At 39.1% G+C, this 12,195-nt stretch overlaps 1 protein-coding gene across 1 annotated transcript; it reads right to left on the bottom strand.

Annotated features, from left to right (window-relative positions):
* Nucleotides 1-7,342: 7,342 nt before the first annotated feature.
* On the bottom strand, nucleotides 7,343-11,685 carry gm2a (ganglioside GM2 activator). Its single transcript, XM_048232349.1, has 4 exons — nucleotides 11,380-11,685; nucleotides 11,122-11,274; nucleotides 10,121-10,303; nucleotides 7,343-9,258 (listed from the first exon to the last, which is right to left on the bottom strand). The coding sequence occupies exons 1-4, from the start codon at nucleotides 11,479-11,481 to the stop codon at nucleotides 9,103-9,105; spliced, it is 594 nt and encodes a 197-aa protein (XP_048088306.1). The 5' UTR covers nucleotides 11,482-11,685; the 3' UTR covers nucleotides 7,343-9,102.
* Nucleotides 11,686-12,195: the final 510 nt, after the last annotated feature.

Here is a 12,195-nt window from a genome sequence, read left to right as displayed (position 1 = left end):
TTTTAAGCACTTTTGCTAAAAATGGTAATTAGCATGCTAACATGCTAGCATGCTAACCATGTGACTTAGCTAACTCAGTTAATCATTTTTAGCAGTTATGCTAAAAATGCTGACTAGCATGCTAACTATGCTAACCATGTTACTTAGCTAACTTAGCTAATCATTTTTAGCAGTTTTGCTAAAAATGCTAACTAGCATGCTAACATGCTAGCATGCTAACTATGCTAACCATGTGACTTAGCTAACTTAGCTAACTAGCTCCAGTGGGTAGGAGTCATAGTTGATGACAAGTAACAGTTACAATGGCTGAACAGTTAAAAGGTTCAGTAGTTTAAAGGGTTAAATTGTTTAACAGTGAAATATTGTAGTGAGGACTTTTATTTTGAAACAGTTGTTGGCAGAGGAAGCAGTTGAACAGGATGTGTAGTCTTAATAGGGCCAGTTTGTATGCTTAAAGCCTGAGACTGGCAGTTGGTCCAGGTGGCCCGAACACCTGCCATAGGATTCTAATTGCTTAACGGCTCTATTGTGATGTCATCAGCCCATGTTAAGTCTATGGGGAAATGTTGACTAGTTTTTAATTAATAGTTTAAAAAGTATAAAAGTTACAAAGTTGAAAAATACAAAGCCCACATGTCCTAAGTAAGACCTTACGCAAACATAGTTTGAATGAAGTTTCTAATGCTAAACGGTTTAAGCTGCATTAACTGCGTTAGAAGAAGAAGAAGAAGAAGAAGAAGAAGAAGAAGAAGAAGAAAAAGCCTTGGAATAACAGTACAGTGCATGCATTTCCTGAAGGAAATACAGTGCATGAAAATGCAAAAAATATTATGTAAAATATCATACAGAGTAAAAACAAACTATATTGGTTGCTAGGTAGATGAGGTTTAATATAGTTGGAATGACTGAACAGTTAAATAATTTACTTGGTAGATAAGGTTTAATATGGATAGGTTAAAAATGGTTAAATTATTTAGGTAGATAGTTGACGATAACTGACACTTGGAATGGCTCTAATGTTTGCTAGCAGTTATGCTAACTATGTTAACAAAGATAATAATGTTAACCAAGTTACTATGCTAACTAACATGCTAACAATGTTAAAATCTTAAGAATGCTAACCATGTGACTTAGCTAACTTAGCTAATTATTTTTAGTTAGCACTTTTGCTAAAAATGGTAATTAAGCTGACTTAGCTAATCATTTTGTTTTGCTAAAAATGCTAACTAGCATAACCATGTAGCACTTAACTATGCTAACCAACTAGCTAATCATTTTAAGCAGTTTTGCTAAAAATGCTAACTAGCATGCTAACTATCTTAACCATGTGACTTAGCTAACTTAGCTAATCATTTTTAGCAGTTTTGTTAAAAAAATGCTGCTAACACTAGCATGCTAACTATGCTAACCATGTGACTTGCTAACTTAGCTAATCATTTTAGCACCTAATTAGCATCTTAAGCATGCTAACTATAGCTAACCATGTGACTTAGCTAACTTAGCTAACTAGCTCCAGTGGGTAGGAGTCATAGTTGATGACAAGTAACAGTTACAATGGCTGAACAGTTAAAAGGTTCAGTAGTTTAAAGGGTTAAATTGTTTAACAGTGAAATATTGTAGTGAGGACTTTTATTTTGAAACAGTTTTTGGCAGAGGAAGCAGTTGAACAGGATGTGTAGTCTTAATAGGGCCAGTTTGTATGCTTAAAGCCTGAGACTGGCAGTTGGTCCAGGTGGCCCGAACACCTGCCATAGGATTCTAATTGCTTAACGGCTCTATTGTGATGTCATCAGCCCATGTTAAGTCTATGGGGAAATGTTGACTAGTTTTTTAATTAATAGTTTAAAAAGTATAAAAAGTTACAAAGTTGAAAATACAAAGCCCACATGTCCTAAGTAAGACCTAATGTAACATAGTTTGAATGAAGTTTCTACGTTAAACGGTTTAAGCTGCATTAACTGCGTTAGAAGAAGAAGAAGAAGAAGAAGAAGAAGAAGAAGAAGAAGAAAAAGCCTTGGAATAACAGTACAGTGCATTTTCATGCACTGTAACTAGAAAAGCATTTCCTGAAGGAAATACAGTGCATGAAAATGCAAAAAATATTATGTAAAATATCATACAGAGTAAAAACAAACTATATTGGTTGCTAGGTAGGTGAGGTTTAATATAGTTGGAATGACTCAACAGTTAAATAGGTGGATAGTTTATATAGGTAAATAATTTACTTGGTAGATAAGGTTTAATATAGTTGGAATGATTGAACGGTTAAATAAGTGGATAGTTTAAATGGTTAAATTATTTAGGTAGATAGTTGACGATAACTGACACTTGGAATGGCTCTAATGTTTGCTAGCAGTTATGCTAACTATATTAACAAAGATAATAATGTTAACCAAGTTACTATGCTAACTAGCATGCTAACAATGTTAAAATGCTAAGAATGCTAACCATGTGACTTAGCTAACTTAGCTAATTATTTTTAGCAGTTATGCTAACTAGCATGTTAACATGCTAATTATGCTAACTATGCTAACCATGTTACTTAGCTGACTTAGCTAATCATTTTAAGCAGTTTTGCTAAAAATGCTAACTAGCATGCTAACATGTTAGCATGCTAACTATGCTAACCATGTGACTTAGCTAATCATTTTAAGCAGTTTTGCTAAAAATGCTAACTAGCATGCTAACTATGTTAACCATGTGACTTAGCTAACTTAGCTAATCACTTTTAGCAGTTTTGTTAAAAATGCTAACTAGCATGCTAACATGCTAGCATGCTAACTATGCTAACCATGTGACTTAGCTAACTTAGCTAATCATTTTAAGCAGTTTTGCTAAAAATGCTAATTAGCATGCTAACATGCTAACTATGCTAACCATGTGACTTAGCTAACTTAGCTAACTAGCTACAGTGGGTAGGAGTCATAGTTGATGACAAGTAACAGTTACAATGGCTGAACAGTTAAAAAGTTCAGTAGTTTAAAGGGTTACATTGTTTAACAGTGAAATATTGTAGTGAGGACTTTTATTTTGAAACAGTTTTTGGCAGAGGAAGCAGTTGAACAGGATGTGTAGTCTTAATAGGGCCAGTTTGTATGCTTAAAGCCTGAGACTGGCAGTTGGTCCAGGTGGCCCGAACACCTGCCATAGGATTCTAATTGCTACTTGGCTCTATTGTGATGTCATCAGCCCATGTTAAGTCTATGGGGAAATTTTGACTAGTTTTTAATTAATAGTTTAAAAAGTATGAAAGTTACAAAGTTGAAAAATACAAAGCCCACATGTCCTAAGTAAGACCTCGTAACATAGTTTGAATGAAGTTTCACGTTAAACGGTTTTAAGCTGCATTAACTGCGTTAGAAGAAGAAGAAGAAGAAGAAGAAGAAGAAGAAGAAGAAGAAAAAGCCTTGGAATAACAGTACAGTGCATTTTCATGCACTGTAAAAAGCCTTGGAATAACAGTACAGTGCATTTTCATGCACTGTAATAAGAAGCCTAGGAAGAACAGTACAGTGCATTTTCATGCACTGTAAAAAGCCTTGGAATAACAGTACAGTGCATTTTCATTGGAATAACAGTACAGTGCATTTTCATGCACTGTAATAAAATGCCTAGGAAGAACAGTACAGTGCATTTTCATGCACTGTAAATACAGATTATGTGAGTAAACCTGTTCTTTATCCTGGTGTCATGGACACAGGGTAAAGTTAGAAAGAATCTGCTGACTGTGTCCAAATCAATGTCCAACATATTCCTTCACAGGGCGCAACATTTCTTGTGTTGGTGTTAACATCAACAGGAGCAGTCTAGCCTTCATCTAGTGCAGAGGTCATTGTTATATCTGTGTCACAGCAGGACCTGGTCTAGCCCAGAACTAGCTGCTAAGTTGGATGCCCAACAACTAAGCCAGAGGGTCTCTCATGCACATAATCAACAACAACACATCATATTGATATAGTGCTTTTCACAACACTCAAAAGCGCTTCACATTGAAGGGGGAACCTGACTAACCACCACCAATGTGTAGCACCCACTTGGGTGATGCACGACAGCCATTATGTGCCAGAACGCTCACCACACAACGGCTTAAGGTGGAGAGTGAGGGAGTGATTGAGCCAATTACACTGCATAGGGGGATGATTAGGGGACCAGATTGAATGAGCCAGGTTGGGAATTTAGCCAGGACACTGGGGAACCCCCTCTTTGCGATAAGTGCCATGGGATGACCACAGTGAGTCTGGACCTCGGTTTAACGTCTCATCCGAAGGAATTAAAAGCATTTGTATGTAATCAAAATGTGCACATAATCAACTTTTCCTTATCAGGGTTTAGAAGTGGCATGGGACGTGTGGTCACTGGTTGTTGGATATAACTGCAGAATATCACCTGTGATGGAATTAGGTTTCAAGGCTGAACTTTAAATGACCAACATATCATGGGGTCTAACTGAATTAGTTTTTCCTGGCACAGTGAAGCATTACAGAATTACAGCCCTGTGTGCAGTTTACATGATTTTGATGGCATATTCCTATTAGTTATGGCAAAATCTCTCACTTTTTTCTTGATACCTCTCTCCTGCCAACAAATACATGTTCAAGGAATTCTACGGAGCAATCCACTGTGAGCTCTGGTGGGAAACCAGCAGCACATTAATCTGTCATCGCCTATGCCAACCATCCCTGAACGGCATGCTGGGTAATATGCTGGGTGGCAAGCTGAGAATGTAAGCACAGACACGGCATGATAACAGGCCATAAACTCCTTTGTTTTCCTTGGCCCCTTGCTATAGATTCTTATCAGGCCAACTGGGGTGACATCATAGCTGACAGTCAAACTCAGGTGAAAACGAGGGATTCTCCCTATTCAGAATGTCCAAATATCATATTGTTACATTTCATATTAGATATCTGTAATAGGAGATGTTCAGTGCTGTGGTGGTGAGGCAGCTTTCATTTGCACTTCCACAGCTACGCTAAAGCTTATGCTGAGTTTGTGATGTTACTGTAGCTGTGCCGATATCAAAGATACAGGCACTATATTGGGCTGTACATCTCTCGGGTTACGTTTATATTAGGCAACAACATGATACCGCCTCAAGTGTGGGTCTTCGGGAGAATTCCAAACACTTTCAATTTTGTAAAAAAAAAAAAAGAAGAGAAAACCTTTCTATTTATAGGGCAGCTTTAATCTGACATAAAGATACAGCAGTTGTTGCCTGGCACTCCTGTGTGCTTGTATGAGAGAGAGAGAGAGAGCAGAAAGAGAGAGAGAGAAAGACTGAGCATAGAGTGAGAGAGCATGTTTGTGTATCAGTGAATGTGTGTGTGTGTGTGTGTGAACAGGGGAACGTTCCACGAGCTGGCAGCTGTGCAGTCTCAGTTACCCCTCAGGCCCTAACCTCCATGGCTGCCATAATAAAGTGACAAGCTAATAGATAAATCAGGCCTTGCACCGTTATCTGCAGGAAAAACAATGCTGCAATCTCATAAAACGGTTGGCTTTTGCTAAAGACGTGGATTATCGAGGGAATGAACGCCACTCACTTGTGAAGTCATGGATATTTGAACATAAAGAATGCCCTAAATATGGTACACCAGTCAAGCTCAAGTAGTTTACTGTTAAAGGGTATTTGCAAATCACAAGTCAGGCTAACATCTTTCACGGTTTAGGGATCTGTAACGTTTTCCTCTGTAGTGTGGAAGAAAGGAAATTACACTGCATAATTCCTTCCAGTATGCTGTACAGCTCCCTCAGAGGCTGATTAAGGAGATTGGCTTTTATACTTGTGGATTTGAGGGTAAAATAAAAAATGCAAAAAAATAATTAACACTAACCACAGCTTTTCACTAATCAGTTTTGCAGCTGAGGTTTGTCAGAGACCTCCCATGAGAAAGCCTCACTCTAAAGCATTTAGGCAACATGTTTAAACAGTAAAAAGGAAATGGCAGTCACCGCAGCAAGATGTTCAAAATGTTTGCATTTTTCTTCTAGGATATGTAGCTCATGCATGTAACACTTTCTTAGGCACATTTGAAATGTCAGATGTTCTGTTTTAATAAATAAAACCTTTTAATGTTTTAGCTCAAAAAAGAGCCTGTGGGTGCATTAGAAGAGAAGAGGCCGGAGGTTGGGTGTGTAAATCTGTATAGACCCTTTCAACAATAAAAACAAAAACAATGCTTGAACATTCTATTTGGTTCCCAATCTACTTCCTCTGCATTAAGATAACATATGGTTTGTTAAAACGTAAGCCTTGTGGGGCCAACTATGATGCTGATAATGGAACTCTCTTGAAAGGGCCCACGTGGAGAGCATGGCACGGTGAGTAGTGGCACTATAAGCTCCATGAATGTTCCTTCTGCCTCCCTCAGTCTCTTTCTCTCTCACTCACTCACTCTCTCTTCCAAAAAAAGAGTAAGACTCAGTTCAACTTCACAGTCTGCTGTGAGATAACATTCTTTCCACTGGCCTCTGACCATGTGTGAACTCTCAGACATACAAGCACACACTCACACACACTAGCTGACAGACATGTACACACTCACACAGACATATGCGCTCACACACAAATGTACACAAACGCTGTGCTATATTTTTCACAGCACAAATCCCACCAATATACCCTCCCCAAACAAGCACCCTACACCCTTTTAAACATTTGCACTGGTACAGACACACAAAGTCACACATCAGAGGTGAGACTAAAGGGATATCCAGACACCACAGCTGTTAGAACAATAGCTGGAATTTTAGTCAAATTTAGTCACAAGATGCTTTAATGTTCCTTTAGCTATTGTTTTTTTTTTTTTTTTTTTGGGGGAGTCTGGTGTCTATGTCACCGAATTCTCCTTTAACATTGTTTTTAATTATCCGTGTGGTGAAACTAACAAAAAAAACAACAAAAAAACAATTTTAGATACCATCATTTTAGATCACTCAACACTAAAACTCAAGTTGCTTTACATACGACATATAAATAAACAAAACAAACATGCAAACAAGGGAAAAACAGAACCTCCAGCGGATTAAACATTTTGTGGTTCTCTCTCGCACACACACAAAGGGGCTTTGCACTTTTGAGATGAGTCATACCGTTCTGAAAGCAACACACCTGGCCATCTGCAGGGAAGGGGATGATGGAGCACCAAGACAACCCTGAATCAGGAATGAAAGGAATGGGGCTATTGTCAGAGGTCACGGCTTGAATTTCTTTGACAAAGTTACAGATAACAGCAATGACCCCTTTGAAGAGAAATGATATGGAGAATAAAGTGAGTTCTGTCAGAAAAGAGTTATGCATTATATCTTAATTGTGTCCAAGTTATGAATCACAAAAGATCAATTGGAACAATAATTACTTTATTCACTTGCATCACATTTTGACAAAATCTTTACTTGTTGGAATGAGGGCAAATTATATGTGGGGAAGATAAATTCAGATTCTGCCAGCAACAGATGTGATATTGAGACCAAACTGAATTCTAAAAAATAATTTCATCCATGGATAGTGATTGATGAATTTCCAAAGCAACAGAGAATATTGTAACATCTCGTTGTTGACATCAATACATTCATGAACATTAAGGACAATATCCATTTACAATAAGATCTGATGATTTTCCTTAACCTCCAGATTTAACTGTTTTCTATACTGTAAGTTGCGTGGCAAAAATGAGGCCGACAAGGAAATGGCACCATCAAGTGTGCAAACAGTGCAATTGAACATCTAAACATATGCTCCACATCCTGAGGGCTGTATTAAAAAGTGAAGTTACTGGCTTAGCCAAGTAGTGTCACAAGTAATCACTGATCTCTAACAAAAACACTACATTGAATATCTATCATTTAAAAAGTGACATACTCTTTGGGATCAGTGGTCACTCCCAGAGAATAAGTCTCGCTTTGTAACCTCACTTTGTAGGACACCCCTCTAAGTTCACAGCACTTATGGACCATGGAAACATGAATGTTATAATCAATGGGCATTCCTGAGCCCTGCATTACATTTTCACATTTGGTCTGTTCGTCAATGTTTGATTTTTACAGGCTCTGATTGCTGCTCCTTCTAGCCAGATGGATTGCCGCCCAACTGAGTAACAATCATGTCACAACTCCTTCCCTTTTGTGCAAAGGGTGTTTTTATGAAACTAGGAAAACTGAACATACCTTTATGAAGAGCCTGTAAAATGTAGCAAGGTCAGAGAGTTTATTAAGACTACTGGCTGTTTAACCTGTACAGACCCTTATGTTGTATCAAAAATATTATCTTTCTTTTACTGAGGTTGTAGACTCAGCCTTAGACACATGCATGCATGTAGCCTACACGCACACATACAGCATTGTGTTATGCATTATGATAATGTGAGGAAATAAATCATTCTGTAAAATACATAATTTAAATCATATTCAACATCCATTTACACCTTTATTCGTCTTTCCACGTGATCAGCAACACCCCTCTCGAAAAGTTATAAAACACTGTGATTTAAAATGTGAATGGAAGACCCATTTAACCCCTGAGGAGCTCTTTTAGGCACTAAACTTGTGTGATTTGGCAAATACAATGTATTCAGCAACACCCACATAATATAACAAATTAAATGTACCTGCTTACAAAGCAGTAAAAAAATACTACAGTAAGTGCTTTTCTGCAAGATAAAAATAGTGATTCAGACAACATTGTCCTTTATCTGTGATCACCTCATATGACCACATGTCCCTTATCAAATACAGGGACAGATTGTTTGTTTGTTTGTTGTTGATGGATTAAGCCTAGCCCCAGACATAAACCCCTTTTTAATGATTTTAAATGAGACAAATGAGACATACGTAAGAGATAAAATGACAGCTTTTCTGATCATCAACTGCAGATAGTTTTTTTTTTAGTTTTTTTTTTAACAGAGGTAATTTCTTTGAGCCTGCATCAGAAGAAAAAGAGGAACTTAACAAAAAAAAAACTTGCAATGGCATGTATGAAAATTCTACTGATTTAGAGCCTCCCTTTACAGTTAACTGCACATTGAAATGGCTGCCATGGCTGTGCAGTCGAGTGACGGTCCCCTGTGCACATGGCACTGCTAGTCCAGCGTAAGACCTGTGGGCTCAGGTCGAGTGGATGGACAAGCTCACTTTAAGGCACCCCAACTCCTTTCCATTTGCTCCCAGAATGCCCTGGACTCTGTAGTCGCCATTGGTGAGCCAGAAGGGCAGGTCAATGTCTGGCAAGTAGAACTCTGACTGCGGCAGAGTGTAGTCCCCCTTTTTAAAAAAGAAAAGGAAGAATGCAGGGAAAAAAGGAAGTGTAAATGTAAATGTATCACATTTATATGGACCCTTTCAAGAGAGTTCCATTATCAGCATCATAGTTGGCCCCACAAGACTTCCTTTTTAACATTCCATATGTTACCCTAATGCAGAGGAAGTAGATTGGGGCCCAAATAGAATGTTCAAGCATTGTTTGTGTTTACCTTGTTGAAAGGGTCCATAGCACTTTTCTCTAAAACGCTTTACAGATTCACAGTATGCCTCACAGTTGTTTACCAATTCACACACACACATTCACACACACACACACACATTCACACATATCAATGGTGAGGAGTAAAGAGACGGATGTGTTGAAAGAACATCACAGGATAATGCAGGAAATGGATTGTGGACCACAAAGACTTGCATGTTCAGTCACGTATCATTAAGACTGGCCTCTCTGAAAGGGATATGAAACTATAAGCAAGCAATGCACATATGAACTGAGAAAGCCCACATGCAGTATAACCATACCATGGGTGAAGAAATGGGTTACAACAGCACATTTTGGCTGGACAAAGATGTTACATAAAACAGTATAAGATGGTCATATGGCTGAGAAACACAAAAAGAAGCACTGGGCCCCAAAATGTGCAAAATGTTTGATACGTAAAAACACCCACCCCCACCCTTTGTTATCAATGTTCAGTGTCCATATGTGCACTAAACCAAATACAAATGTATGTTCATGTTCAAATAGGCTAAGGTGTTCTTAGCAAACAATTCTCTCAGCTTTATCAACTCGAAACACCTGAGCAAATGACCAGAAAATAATAATAATAAAAAGGACTAAAAGAGTGAATGTGCCACTCACAGCTTTGAAGGGACAATGGCAGGGCAGACCATATGTGTGCAGAGGCTCTGGGCAGTCCTGTCCAGGAGGGATCAGCTGGTCCAGCAAGTCACAGGCGTTGGGGTAATGGCAACTCCCAATCTCCTCCAAACATGGGATCTTGACCCAAAAACCAGCCACTTCTTTCTCCAAGGTCACGTTCACCTTGACAAAAACAAACAAAGATCATTGAATGGCAGAAAGCACTTGTGACTGTGACAAGATATATTATTTTGCAGCAGTGTTGCTGCTGATGTCCTAGTTTAGCGCAGGTCGCATATTTTTAACCCCATGAGCGCTCACAAGAGGTCTTATGAGTAATCATGTGATACAGCCTCCAACCATTCAATTGTAAAATGATCTCATTTCTGCATGTTATAAAAATCTACTGCCGGTCTGTTGTTCCATTCTATAAAGTTTGTGGGAATCAGTCATTAATCAAATGTCCTGTTTGCATTGTGTTTTACTGTGGACTTACACTTACAAGGCTGCTGTAGGTTATTTAAGCAAAATGTGTAACGGTTAAGCCTAGGTTTTGTTACTGGATTCTTGGCCTGGACATGGTTGCAACAATGTTGACATTCTGAGGTTGCAAAATCCTGTTGTTGTCTATTTGAGCTGAGCTATATGTTGCATATCCCCTGAAGTGATAGTGATAGTGATCATGAGTTAGAAGTCAACTGCTGTCTAATTTGGGCAGGTTACTACATGTCACACTTAAGCGAACACATGGAATCCGCTCATCAAACACAACTGCAAACAAACGGCCCCCGCCCAGAGCCATCTTTGATAGCTTATAAAACAATACGTTAAGAAGTCCAAAAAACCTTAACTGCCTTTAACAGCTTCTATGAGTTGCCAGTAGTCTAGCAACAGTAAATCAAGCATTAGGCTACAACAATTTAGTTAGATTTGTTTTATCAATCGCGTCTTGATTTGGTTATCGCACCCAATATGTGATTGAGTAGGCCTAGGCTACTTACAGACACGGGAGAAATGAGCGCCACGGATGTTGTCCCCGTCGCACTTGCCATTAGGTTTCCTGGAACAGAGATTGGGTCTGGCGATATCGATAGAGTCTTCATGACAGCTGGATCGTCAGGCGATCCGCAGTTTTTCCAGGCAAAGCCCACGAGCTGTCAAACACGCCGTTCATACTTTCAAAACACTGTGATTGCAATATGTGCACGTGCAAAACATTTAAATAGATACACATAAGACCAATGGACTCAGTCACTCACCTGTTTTAATTTCAGACGATGCCTAGAGTGTAAGGTGCAGGCGGGCTGCGCTAAAAGGCTTGCGATGCATAATGACAACAATATGCTCAGGTGGTCTCTCATGGCTGCTTTCGGAGCAAAGCGGTCTGCACAGGAAATGTCGGACAGGCTAACAGCCGAGATGTTGCTCTCATAAAATGATTAGACGAGTGTCTGAGGGCGAAGTAATTATCTGTTAGTTTCAAATGCGAGTGTTCAAACTGATGGCACAACTTCTGCATTTGAGTGTTTGGCTGCCGCCTTCTTCCGCATATCTGACTGAACATGCGCATGGGAGACCTCTAAAGGAGGGAGGACCACAGATGTGTCTAACTACTAGACCGACTTTATTCAAGAACATCATCTGATTTTGAAAACAAAAGGCTGAATAAGACGGCCTAATTTGTGAGTGCGTTTTTTTTAACAAACGTTTCGAGTTGCCCAGGTTCCTTTATTTGGCAGTAGCTAGGCCAGCATCAAATTAGCTCCAGGGTTACCGCTCTTAGCAGATAACTCGCCAGTTGCCTTGTTTCCACTTTAATGTTTGCCCGAGGTTGGTTAAACGGAAATGTGTGTTCACATTTCGTTGCATTATGTAAAAAAAATGTAAAAGCTTATTTTGCCATTGCAGGCATTAGGCAACCTGTTACCGAGTATGGAGTAATATACACTTCTACACTATGGCCGCTAGATGGAGCTAAAGTTGTATTATTGCCAGCTCTGCGTAGAGCTGTGGCCCTGATTATTGCTTATCCGAGGGGTCCATGTGTCCTGTTGTTCCACGATGAATGTTGTTCT

Source organism: Alosa alosa, chromosome 21 (genome assembly GCF_017589495.1).
Source record: "Alosa alosa isolate M-15738 ecotype Scorff River chromosome 21, AALO_Geno_1.1, whole genome shotgun sequence".
In the NCBI taxonomy this organism is placed as follows: domain Eukaryota; kingdom Metazoa; phylum Chordata; class Actinopteri; order Clupeiformes; family Clupeidae; genus Alosa; species Alosa alosa.
The sequence above is the reverse complement of the archived record's forward strand: the minus strand, read 5'-3'. Positions and strand labels throughout refer to the sequence as shown.

Excerpts from the sequence above, each read along its gene's own strand:
- gm2a (XM_048232349.1), bottom strand. The coding sequence starts at position 11,481 with ATGAGAGACCACCTGAGCATATTGTTGTCATTATGCATCGCAAGCCTT. Across the intron at positions 11,275-11,379 it reads ATCGTCTGAAATTAAAACAG|CTCGTGGGCTTTGCCTGGAA; the intron begins GTGAGTGACTGA and ends CGTGTTTGACAG. Across the intron at positions 9,259-10,120 it reads GCCATTGTCCCTTCAAAGCT|GGGGACTACACTCTGCCGCA; the intron begins GTGAGTGGCACA and ends TTTTTTAAAAAG.